Source organism: Phacochoerus africanus, chromosome 1, assembly GCF_016906955.1.
Source record: "Phacochoerus africanus isolate WHEZ1 chromosome 1, ROS_Pafr_v1, whole genome shotgun sequence".
NCBI classification, from domain to species: Eukaryota; Metazoa; Chordata; class Mammalia; order Artiodactyla; family Suidae; genus Phacochoerus; species Phacochoerus africanus.
This window is the reverse complement of record NC_062544.1, coordinates 118293154-118306563: the sequence shown is the minus strand read 5'-3', so window position 1 is coordinate 118306563 and position 13410 is coordinate 118293154. Positions and strand designations below refer to the sequence as shown.

Here is a 13410-nt window from a genome sequence, read left to right as displayed (position 1 = left end):
GCTCTGTGGTCTCCAAAGACTTACTAAACATCCTTTTTAGCACACTATACTGAGCTAGCTACAGAGGGGCACTAAAAGTGCATGTTCCAAGTATTTCCCATTTCCCAGTACTGACCACTTAGTTGGGAAAATAAGAAATGCATTCAAAACACTAACCTGAAGATATGATGGAAGGAAAGTTCACTTAGGGCTGGAGTAATGCAAGCTGTTTAACTTTAGAGTTAGCATTTTTTTTTTTTTTGTCTAAATAATCAGATTGGGAAAACTGCAGTGACAGGTCTGGTGAAGAATGCAAACTCAGATCAATGTCTGAGCGAACCTAGAAGGATAAGTAAAATATCATTAAACCCCCAACTCTGCACAGATAGGGAAATAGGAAGAACTCAAGTCTGTATGAAATGACAGGTTTTCAAAAAATAAAAGACATTTTTAATTTAAATTGGAAAAATCTACAGGCTCCGAAACTTGGGAAATGGAAATGTGATTGTTAACTCACTGAGTTTAAGGAAGTAGTTATAGAAATGGAAAACATAAGGTGACTTTGAATCTACTAGCAGAAAATGCTGGGTTTGAGGCAGGGACAGTTGACTTTAAAAACTGTTTTGGTGGTTTATAAAGACTCAAAGAGTCGTTGCAGAAAAACTTTTCAGAAATTCTTATAAAATGCTGCAAGAGGAGGGGAGTGGAACTCTTTGGAAACCAAACCCAAAATTGCAGCTAAATATTGTTACTTCTTCTTGCTGTTTGTTGTGAATTTATAGAAAGCTTTTAAAATTTCCTCAGAGAACTTTTCTTTTACCAGTCTTTTGGAGAGGTATCTTCGGAATGATCACTGTTTACAAAGATGCCAGGCTTGGAAGTGCTTTTTAATCTGAATATTTCCTTAATAGAGGTCTAAAGTATCTTCTATCATGATTACTTGGAAACTTACTATTTTTTTTAATTAAAAAAGATTTAAAAATTTAACCTAATTATGAAAAAATAGATCCTAAAATAGCCATGTTTTCATTTGCTTATATTTTTCTTTCTTTTTTTTAAATTTTTTTTTCCCACTGTACAGCAAGGGGATCAAGTTATCCTTACATGTATACATCTTTTCCCCCCACCCTTTGTTCTGTTGCAATATGAGTATCTAGACATACTTCTCAATGCTGCTCAGCAGGATCTCCTTGTAAATCTATTCTAAGTTGTGTCTGATAATCCCAAGCTCCCGATCCCTTCCACTCCCTCCCTCTCCCATCAGGCAGCCACAAGTCTATTTTCCAAGTCCATGATTTTCTTTTCTGTGGAGATTTTCATTTGTGCTGGATATTAGATTCCAGTTATAAGTGATATCATATGGTATTTGTCTTTGTCTTTCTGGCTCATTTCACTCAGGATGAGATTCTCTAGCTCCATCCATGTTGCTGCACATGTCATTATGTCATTCTTTTTTATGGCTGAGTAGTATTCCATTGTGTATATATACCACTTCTTCCGAATCCAATCCTCTGTCGATGGACATTTGAGTTGTTTCCATGTCCTGGCTATTGTGAATATTGCTGCAATGAACATACGGGTGTATGTGTCTCTTCTAAGTAGAGTTTTGTCCGGATAGATGCCCAAGAGTGGGATTGCGGGGTCATATGGAAGTTCTATGTATAGATTTCTAAGGTATCTCCAAACTGTTCTCCATAGTGGCTGTACCAGTTTACATTCCCACCAACAGTGCAGGAGGGTTCCCTTTTCTCCACACCCCCTCCAGCATTTGTTATTTGTGGATTTATTAATGACGGCCATTCTGACTGGTGTGAGGTGGTATCTCATGGTAGTTTTAATGTGGATTTCTTTCATAATCAGCGATGTTGAACATTTTTTCATGTGTTTGCTGGCCATCTGTATATCTTCCTTGGAGGACAGTCTATTCAGGTCTTTTGCCCATTTTTCCATTGGTTGATTGGCTTTTTTGCTGTTGAGTTGTATAAGTTGCTTGTATAGTCTAGAGATTAAACCCTTGTCAGTTGCATCATTTGAAACTCTTTTCTCCCATTCTGAAAGTTGTCTTTTTGTTTTCTTTTGGGTTTCCTTTGCTGTGCAAAAGCTTTTCAGTTTGATGAGGTCCCATTGGTTTATTTTTGCTCTAATTTCTATTGCTTTGGGAGACTGACCTGAGAAAATATTCATGATGTTGATGTCAGAGAGTGTTTTGCCTATGTTCTCTTCTAGGAGTTTGATGGTGTCCTGTCGTATATTTAAGTCTTTCAGCCATTTTGAGTTTATTTTTGTGCACGGTGTGAGGGTGTGTTCTAGTTTCATTGCTTTGCATGCTTTGTACAGGTTTCCCAGCGATGCTTGCTGAATAGACTTTTTTTTCCCATTTTATGTTCTTGCCTCCCTTGTCAAAGATTAATTGACCATAGGTGTCAGGGTTTACTTCCGGGTTCTCTATTCTGTTCCATTGGTCAGTCTGTCTGTTTTGATACCAGTACCATGCTGTTTTGATGACTGTGGCTTTGTAATATTTTTTGAAATATGGGAGAGTTATGCCTCCTGCTTGGTTTTTGTTTATGTTTTTCAAATTTCAGTTGAATATTGTTTTTATGGCCCATTGGTGATAAAATTTACTCAGCATTTGATTCCTCTTTAATAACAGAGTATGATTTTAATCAATCTCAAAGTCAGTATGCAACTATTTAATCCAAATAGGTAAATAAATGCAGCTAATAATAGTTCTTATATAGAACATCATTTTAAGAATTAGAAGTATATTAAAATAGATAACTTTAAATGTTTCAATGAGAATTTGACATAGAGGGAGTTCCCGTTGTGGCTCAGCGGAAACAAATCTGACTAGCATGCATGAGGTCGCAGGTTCAATCCCTGGCCTTGCTCAGTGGGCAAGGATCTGGTGCTGCTGTGAGCTGTGGTGTAGGTTGATGACGTGGCTTAGATTCCCTGTTGCTATGGCTGTAGCAGTATGCTGGTGGCTATAGCTCTGATTCAACCCTTAGCCTAGGAACCTGTGTATGCCGCTGGTGCTCCCTAAAAAAAAAAAAAAAGAAAATTTTATATAGAAACGTTGTGATATGAAAAGGGAGGGTGCTTGCATTAATTATTAAAATGAATAGAGAATATAGGTTAGAAGGAAAGAAAGTATTTTAAATAGCCATGTGAAATGACATGTGCCTCCATTTTGATGCTGAGCAGATGGCTGGGACTGGTAAGGCTTCTTGAAAGCTTTGTGATTAAATTAAGTAGCAGTGAAGACCTAAAATTGCTTTTATAAATATGACATCATAGAAAAACCATGACATAACATTTTTGGAATAGTGGAAGGTGAACTGCAAAAATGTAAAAGCAGAGTTTAGAGTCTCAACTTGCGCAAAGGCAGGGATACCAGACAGTGAGCCAGGGTGAAAATATGCATCTTGCAAGCCCTTTGGAATATGCATGTTGCCCCTGAGGACTGAGCTCTGGGAGACCTCCCAGGCTGAGCTGTGCACCTCTCCCCTGTTTGAAAGTCCAGTTTTACCCCAACACCAAAGGCTTTGAGGAATTAGACTGTGAGAGCAGAATCTTAAGACGTAGTGGAAAGCATGAGTTACTTCAGGAGCATTGTTATAGGCTTTAGGATTGGAATGTACCATATAAATAATTGTTTTTCTAGTAGGGAAAGAATGATGGCATCCCATTTTCTATACAAGGCTTTGTTCCTAGTCTAACACGTTTTTCATCTACTGATCCCAGTACTTCTGTTTCCATTCCCTCTGTTTTCAGAGTTTGCCAAAGACACCACTCTGCTGTCTTAGATTCCCCCTTTATTCTGAATTTGTAATACATTTTCTTATTAACCTCTGAAAGATTACAAACGTTGTAACTCAAACTGCATGATAATAAGCATATCACCTTCTAGACCTGAGGGTCAGATCTGCAGTGAAAAAGAAGCTGTTTTCCTTGGCAGTGTAGTTTTTTCAGGGTGTTAGTTGTGTCACAGACGTAAGTGGTGGAAGAACTTTCAGACAAGATGAAGTGTGTCTGATGTCCACATGGACCTCATATAATGCATGTGATGTAATTCCGATTGGCTTTTCTTCTTGATATCACAGAGCCAGGCCATCCGCGGCCTCAGTTCTCATATATGTTTGATTGCATCACTTTACATTTTTATTGAGCTTATGGCTATAAAAGAAGCCAAAGGCATATTTTTATGGAAGAATATGATTTTTTACCTTGTAAGTATATTCCCCTCAGAAAAGCCTTTTTCTGTTTTTGTCTGCATAAAATATTTATTTAAAGTTTTCCTCATGGCAGTGATAGTCTGAAAGCTATTTAAAGCAACTGCCTATTTAATATTTATAGCCTGAAATAGTTTTATCATTATGAATCTATTTTTATTGAATGACGTAGGTGTATGTAGAACCTGCCATGTCTTCCTTCTTATTAAATACTATTCCATTGATCAAGTTAATTTCATTCAAATTCCTCTCTCAATACCCCACTCCCACATGAGATTTCTACTCCAATATTTGTAGAAGTTATCAAAAATCAATTTTTTTTTTTACCGTAAACATCATCTTTACTTAGACATGTAGAGTTAAAATCTTTTTAGCTTTATTTTCAAGTGACTCAGTTTTATCTGTGGAATCAACTATATACTGTGCTGTCAACTACAACTGCATATGATTTGGGACAGTACCTCTTGAAAAGGGGACTGATCATGCTGATCACAACTGATTTAATTTATTTTATAATGTTTCATAATCCTAATCCTGATATTTTCTCATTTTATTTATACTCCGTTCTTGTTGTATGAGAGAGAGAAAGAGAGAAGAAGGGTAGAGGGAGAAAACTTAATTTTGTTCTAGCTAAAAACCATAGACTCATGATTGGTTAAATTAGAAAGAAATAAAGGGTTTCATGGATTGTACAGACTTGAGCAGTGCCACCACCTGGTCATACATACCCAAAGCATGTGGATAATCTATCAGTTCTTTTTCAGTGAACCTTTAGCATACTAAGAATCCTTTTCAAGACTACCTTTCGGCCAGGCACTACCGAACTTTTAGATTTGGCAACCAAGATTAAACTTATTTGTCCCCTGGTCTAGAATGACTTCTCCCTGAAAATGAGATTCCATATCAACTTTTTTAGTAAATGGTGTAACCTGAACACTTCTGAAGATGAGAATCTCACTACTTTTTAAGCCTCCTACTCTTCTCATGCTCAGCAGTTATTGTCGGTAGATTGGTTCCTGTTTATGCCAGTTTTAATTGCTGTAAACAACAACAACAAAAACCCCCACAATTCTGAATCAAATATAGTTAAAATACAGTTTAAAACATACTTAGAACTTTTAAGTTAGAATCTCAAGGGCCCAATAAACCAAAACAAGGGAGCTGGAGTAATAAGCAGAGTACTAATTATATTTTCTTTTTTTTTTTTTTTGTCTTTGCTATTTCTTGGGCCGCTCCCACGGCATATGGAGGTTCCCAGGCTAGGGGTCGAATTGGAGCTGTAGCCACCAGCCTATACCAGAGCCACAGTAACGTGAGATCCGAGCTGCATCTGCAACCTACACCACAGTGCACGGCAACGCCGGATCGTTAACCCACTGAGCAAGGGCAGGGATCGAACCTGCAACCTCATGGTTCCTAGTCGGATTCGTTAACCACTGCGCCACAACGGGAACTCCCCTAATTATATTTTCTTGTTGGCATTTGCTAGACAAATGAACTTGAACTTTAGTTTTCACAGTCACAGAAACACTGAAGGAAAGAGACAGAAACCTGAACCTGCTCAAGGTGAGAAGGTGAATAGGAATACCACTACCACTACCACATGAAGCTGGGATCCTAGACCGTTACACGCTTAGTGCAAGGGTAAAGTAAAATGACCTCCTCACTCTACTTTCATCCCACCTAGACTAAGGGGTGCCAGGGAAATTAATTAATTAATTAATAAACTTTGAGCCAAGAAAAAGATGGAAAAAACCAGCTTTGAGAAGCCATAACTCAGCTGATTCTTACACACATGTCCAGTGTGAGGTGATCCAAAAACTTTTAAGTATAGGATGTTTAAAGGGGCCCTTGGTTAGTAGTATCCCAGGTATTGGCAGAGACAGATGCTCCGAAGGACCACATGTTCAACTTAGACCTCAATGTTTTTCTCTGGATAAAGTTCCAAAACACATGAGCAAATACTAAACATTTTTAAAAAATTACAAAAGCTGCAAGAAAGCAAGCCACCATAAGAGAAATCTAGTAGAAAGAATAAACATCAGAACCAGAAGTCAAGGACTTCAGTAACTGGAGTTTTAAGACAAACACTGTGAAATAAGTATGTTTAATACGTATAAATAAAAGATGGACCTGAAAATATGTATAAAGACCAAGAGACTAAAAATACTAAGAAAATTTTAAAAGAACCAAATAAAATGTTCAGAAATAGGAAAATTAAAGAATGGAAATTTAAAAGTTTGATAAATAGGAGTTCCCGTTGTGGCTCAGTGGTTAATGAATCCGACTAGGAACGATGGGGTTGCGGGTTTGATCCCTGGCCTTGCTCAGTGGGTTAAGGATCCGGCGTTGCCGTGCACTGTGGTGTAGATTGCAGATGTGGCTCGGATCTCGCGTTGCTGTGGCTCTGGCATAGGGTGGTGGCTACAGCTCCAATTCGACCCCTAGCCTGGGAACCTCCATATGCCATGGGTGCAGCCCTAGAAAAGTCAAAAAAAAAAAAAAAGTTTGATTGCAGAGTGGTCATTGTGGAAGAGAAGTTTAATAAACTAGAAAACAAAAGAATAAATTAAATAAAGTATAAAAAGAGAATACCTGAAAGACAAGATAAGATGTATAAATGATAGAAGAAGAAAATATAGCACAGGTATAATCAGAATTCTTGACAGTAACAGAGACGGATTAGGGCCAGTCACTATTCAGAAGCCATATTTGAAGAGAGGAAAGCTGAGAATTTTCCAAAACTGATTACAGGTACCAATCCATAAATTCTAGAAGCTCAATATACACCCAAGTAGGATAAAAAAAAGGAAATCTATCTAATTCCATAAAATAAAGCCATAGAATCTCAGAAGCAAAGAAAGTCTTAAAAAGCAGTATATTTGTCCAAAAGATAACATATGAATGGCTAGTAAGTATAAGAAAAGATGCTTATTAGCATCTTAGCTATTAGTGAAATCAAAACCATGATGATTTTCTTTTCTGTGGAAAGTCTGGTCACTTATGATGAAACATGATAATGTGAGAAAAAAAGAATATATACAAGTATGTGTGACTGGGTCACCATGCTGTATAGTAGAAAATTGACAGAACACTGTAAACAGTTATAATGGTAAAAATAAAAATCATTATATACATATAAAAAAAACATGATGAGATACCACTTCATACTAACTGGAATGGCTATAAGTAAAAAGACAGATAATAACAAGTGTTGGTGAGCGCATGAAGAAATTTGAACTGTCATACGTTGCTAGTGAGGGTATAAAATGGTGTAGGCACTTTGGAAAACAGTTTAGAAGTTTTTCAAAATGCTAAACATATAGTTAACATGTGGCTTAGCAGTTGTCTACCTATGTTTATCCTGAAGAGAAATAAAAACATATGTCCCCACAGACTGGCACATGAATGTGTTAGCAGCATTATTCATCATAGCCCAAACAGGGAAACAGCCTAAGTGTCCATCAGCTGGTAAATGGATAGAAACAATCTGGCACCTTCATACAGTGAAACATTATTCAGCCATAAAAGCAGTGAAGTAGTGATATATGCTACAACATGGATGAAGCTTGAGTCATTGTGTTATGTCACAGAAGCCAGTCACAAAGTACACATGTTGTAAGAGTCATTTACATGAAATTTCTGGAAAAGGTCAATCCATAGAGACTGCCTAGGACTGGGAGTGGAGGGTAACAAATGGAGAATGACTCCTAATGGTTATAAACTTTCATATTGAGATGATGAAAATGTTCTAAAATTTGATCATGATGATGGTTGCACAATTTTTTTAATATGTTAAAAATCATCACCTGTATGCTTTAAGTAAGTAAATTGTATGACATGTAAATTATATTTCAGTAATGCTGTTTAAAAAGGCAACTAAGTGGAAAAAATTTCCATTATCTTTAAAAGAATGAATTTGGAGTGAGAGTTTGACTTCTTAATAGCTTCTGTTAGGCAGAAGGTAGAATGATATGCTCAATGTACTGAGAGAAAATATCTCTTAACCTCACTTCAAATATTACTTTTATTTTATTTTTTTGTCCTGTTGCCTTTTCTATAGCTGCACCCATGGTATATGGAGGTTCCCAGGCTAGGGGTCGAATCAGAGCTGTAGCTGCTGGCCTATGCCAGGGCCACAGCAGCGCAGGATCCGAGCAGCATCTGCGACCTACACCAGAGCTCACGGCAACACCGGATCCTTAACCCACTGAGCAAGGCCAGGGATCGAACCTGCAACCTCATGGTTCCTAGTCGGATTCATTAACCACTGAGCCACAATGGGAACTCCATAGGATGTTATTTTTAATAGTCAGCAATAATATTCATAAAAAAGAATAAAGTTGAGATTTTTTAGACAAAAATTTACCATTAACAGAACTCCACTAAAGGAAAATTTTAACTAATGCATTTCAGGCAAAAAGGATTCTTAAATGAATACCTGAGATTCAAGAACGGATAATGAACAAAGATAGTGACAAATGTGGAGGTAAATATAAGCGAACAAAGACTGTGAAAAAATAATGATGAGGGACAAAGCAGAAAGGAGCTAAAGTGTATGATGACAGTAATGTGAATGTCAAGAGCATAGTGACTGGACTTAAAAATGTCTCAAGGTCCTCATATTATTTAGAAGGAAGATAAAGATACAGATTTATTTTAGACTTAGATAATTGTAAGCCTGTTATAATTTCTCAGGTACATTTATTTTTAAATGTTAGAAGTAAATACATAAATATAAAAGTATAGCTTTTAAAAGAGGCAAAAAATAGAATGATAAAAACATCATTTAAAACAAGGTAAGAAAGATAAGAGAAAAAATAGAAATGGTATCAGATATAGAAAGCACAAGGTAGGATGGTTGAAACAATATCACATGTATCCGTGATAATAATAAATGCTCCATTTAATTTCATGAGACAGGGTACAAGAATCTGTGTATATAATATTTACAAGAAACTTCTACAATTTCAGGTTAAAGATATGTTGAAAATGAAAAAAGACACATTAACCAAACACCAACCATAAGAAAGCTATTGTAGACTTTGAGGCAAAGAAACTATTTGAGAGCTAACAAACTGGCAAAGCTTCAAGGAGATATTGATTATTTCACCATTATAGGGGATGGTTTTAACCCACCCTCATAATCAACAGATGAATAAGATTAAAAGCTCAGAATACAGAAGAGTTAAACTACTCAGTTAAAAGTGTTATCAAATGTCATGCACATATGCAGAATATCACACCCCAAAATTTTTGGATACATATTCTTTTTAAGCATGAATACAAAATGCATTTATGATAACTGACCACATACCATGCTTAAAGCAAGATACACCAAATTTCAAATGATTAATATCGAACACTATGTTCTCTATTCACAAAGCAAGTAAAAAAAAATAATAATCACAGAGATAACTAGAAAACATCTGTGTATGTGGAGATTAAGAAACATACTTCTAGATTATGCATGGGTTACAGAATAAATAATGGATACTGGAAAATATTTAGGACTGAACAATAATGTCAGTATTATATATCAAACTTGGGAGATTGATAAAATGATACTGACAGGAAAATTTATGGTCTTAAGGTTTATACATGGAAAGAAAAAAGGATGAAAATTAGTGAGATAAGTATCCCAACTTAAAAAAAATTAGGGAGGGAAAAACAGAAAAAAAAAAGAAAACAGAATAAATCCAAAGAAAGTAATAAGCAGAAAATAATTTAAAAGTGAGAGCAGAAATTAATGAAATAGAAAATAAAAATGTTGGATGATCAACAAAGCCAAATTTAGCCATTTGAAGAGATTATTTAAGGGGACATACTTCTGCTGAGTCTCATCAAGAAAAAGAGAGTAAAAATAATATTAGGAATGAAAAAAAAATGTAATCATAGATGCCATAGATAGCAAAAGATAAATGGGTTTTATGAAAACTTTCTGCTAATAAAGTGAAAATTTAAATAAAATTAAAAAATTTTTAAAGGGAAAAAAATCTTACCAAAACTGATTCACATAATTAAAAGCACAAATATTCCTATAATCATTAAAAATGAATGAAGCAAGTAATGGTCTTTGGAAAAAGATGGTTTTGCTGGTGATTTCTAATGTTCATTAATGGAAAAAAAATTTCCGATTTTATAAAAAACCATTTCAGAGCACATTAAAAGAAGGAATACTACCTACTTTATTTGGAAGGCTAAATTAATATTAAAACCTGATAAGGATAACAAAAAAAGAGGAAAATTACAAATCAATCTTACCCATAAGCATAGATTAAAGAATCTGGCAAAATATTAGCAAGTGAATCCACTAGCATATGAAAAATATAAATGCATCATGATGAAGTGGAATTTTTCATAGTAATGCAGGGAGAGATTAATATATATATATATTTTTTTGTCTTTTGTCTTTTTTTTTTATTGTTGTTGTTGCTATTTCTTGGGCCGCTCCCGCAGCATATGGAGGTTCCCAGGCTAGGGGTTGAATCGGAGCTGTAGCCACCGGCCTACGCCAGAGCCACAGCAACGCGGGATCCGAGCCACGTCTGCAACCTACACCACAGCTCACGGCAACGCCGGATCGTTAACCCACTGAGCAAGGGCAGGGACCGAACCCGCAACCTCATGGTTCCTAGTCGGATTCGTTAAACCCTGCGCCACGACGGGAACTCCAATATTTTAAAAATCCCATTAACGTAATTTATTATAACCTATTAAAGGTGAAAATGCGATGAGTCTTGAGATGAATAAAAATGTTTGATAATGTTAAACATTCCTTAATGATTAAAAAAAACAACTCTTGGCAAAGTAGTAATAAAAGGGAACTTTCTAAAACTTAGGAGTACCTATAAAAAAACTAAAGTAAATATCAAACTTAATGAAGAAACATTGAAATTCTTCCCTTTAAGACCAGGAAGAAGACAAGCCACAATTTCCACCAGGCCTGTCTGTCTTTCTGAATGGTCTGAACTTATGACTGTTAAGGGATTTTTTATAGCCTGGTGGTGGCAGGGTGGTTGGACTTCTGTCTCGGTGGCTGGCTTCCAGCAAGAGGAAGCTGAAACTGCCAGTCTTCCTATAGACTAGGGCCAGAACAGGCATCCTGACCCTTGTGCTGCATGTAGCTTATTGAAGCAAATCATAGTCCAGCCCAGGTGCAAGAGGAGAGTGAATAGACACCTTCTTTAGTTGTGAGGAGCGGCATGTGTGTATAAGGAGGAAGAAATTGATGACATTCAGTTTTGGAGGTCATCTACAACAACTCATACCAGTCTGGCAAAAATGTAAAAGGCCAGTGACATAAGATACTGGCAAAGACATGGAGTTATTGGCACACTTATACACTGCTTGTGACCATGAGAATTAGTATAACTGCTATGGAAAACACTTTGGTGTTATCTAATGAAATTGAATATATGTATACTATGTGGTCCAACAATTTAACTTCTATATTATTTTTGCTGTGTACAAAGTGATGTCAAAACAGCATTTTTTATAATAGCAAAAAAATTAAAAAAAAAAACCCTGGAAACCAACCCAGATGTCTATTAACAGAATAGACAAATAAATTTAGATGAAGTCTTACAGTGAAATACTGTGCTTCAATGAAAATGAACAAATTGGATGTGTAATAACATGATTTAGTCTCTAGAACATAAGATTGAGTAGAATAAAGAAAAGTGCTACAAAAAACAAACAGTGCAAATAAAGTTAATAACTATGCAAAACTGAATAGTGCATTAGTTATAGATGCAAAAAAATATGGTAAGCCTAAAAGATAAATAAGAAAGTGATGACCACAAAATTTAGGGTGGTAATTATTTCCAAAGTGGGAGAGAAGGAGATAGAAACGGGCAAGGATACTAGTAATTCTAATGATCTTTTTGGTGAATTGAATGATGGATGTTTCTTGTTTAGTTTTCCTTGTACTATTTTATATGTATTTTATGTTCTTTTGTATCTTTTTAGTATTTAATGTAAGCAAAAAAAAAAATCTCTCAATGCTTGCTTTTTTGGGGGTGAGGATTCTCTTTTGTTGAATGATGCCCTTGTGATTTTTTTTTTGTCTTTTTGCCTTTTCTAGGACTGCTCCCACGGCATATGGAGGTTCCCAGGTTAGGGGTCTAATCAGAGCTGTAGCCGCCAGCCTACACTGCAGCCACAGCAACTTGGGATCCAAGCCGCATCTGCGACCTATACCACAGGTCACGGCAACGCCGGATCCTTAACCCACTGAGCAAGGCCAGGGGTCGAACCTGCAACCTCATGGTTTCTAGTCGAATTCGTTAACCACTGCGCCACAACAGGAACTCCCGAATGATGCCCTTGAATAATGATTTCCATTGTAGAGCAGCAAAGAAAGTCCAGATTCTCTATTTGGTAATTGCCTTTGTCAGCTCCCTGTTGACTCTTCTGAGTACCAAGGTGAATAGATTTGGTGGTTTCTTGAATGACTTGCAGATTTGGCCAGGAAAGCTTCATTCCACTATAAACCTTCATTCTTGGTGGAGTGGGAGGTGGAAGGCAATCTGCTGACCTTACTGTTTTTGTTTTCTACTCTCAGCCACCTTTATAGAACCTCCTCAAACCCCTAAGACCAAGCAACTCCCAAGGCCATGTTTTTAAGCAAACTCATGGTCTGCTTTGTTAGATTAATGATTACTGACTGTTGAAAATTAAGAGAAATCAGTAGTCCTCAAATGTAGAATAGGAGCTGCAGCTTCTAATTTCTTATAATTTTGTTGTTTCACAGATTGATCAGCTGAAACAGGAGCTTTCAAAAAAGGAGTCAGAACTTCTTGCCTTACAAACAAAGCTTGAAACCCTTAGCAATCAGAATTCAGATTGCAAGCAACACATTGAAGTGCTTAAAGAGTCACTTACTGCCAAAGAACAGAGGGCTGCCATCCTTCAGACTGAGGTAAGGCATTGTTTCAGGATTCCAGGCAGCAGACATTGAGTTCATAGAGATATCCTACCTGAACAGCTTTCAATAGAAGATCCTTTATGCAGACCCTTGGGGCCGATGTATCTTGGATATCAGATATTTTGGGGATTTTGGAAAGGTAAGACCCATTGCATGTACCATAGATTATATCACACTCCCAGTGGGGTTGCAGCAACGTCTCTTAAGCAAACGTGAGGATATTTCTGCAGAAAAAAATTTTCTTATGCTAAAGTAGAATAAAGACTG

General features: G+C 36.4%; 1 protein-coding gene across 1 annotated transcript in view; it reads left to right on the top strand.

Moving 5' to 3' along the window:
* Positions 1–13410, top strand: part of LOC125125729 (ERC protein 2) — a 422494-nt gene that overhangs the window by 288385 nt on the left and 120699 nt on the right. Inside the window, exon 5 of the mRNA XM_047777153.1 lies at positions 12970–13137. Coding sequence (XP_047633109.1) covers positions 12970–13137 — 168 coding nt within the window. The remainder of the gene's footprint in view (positions 1–12969; positions 13138–13410) is intronic.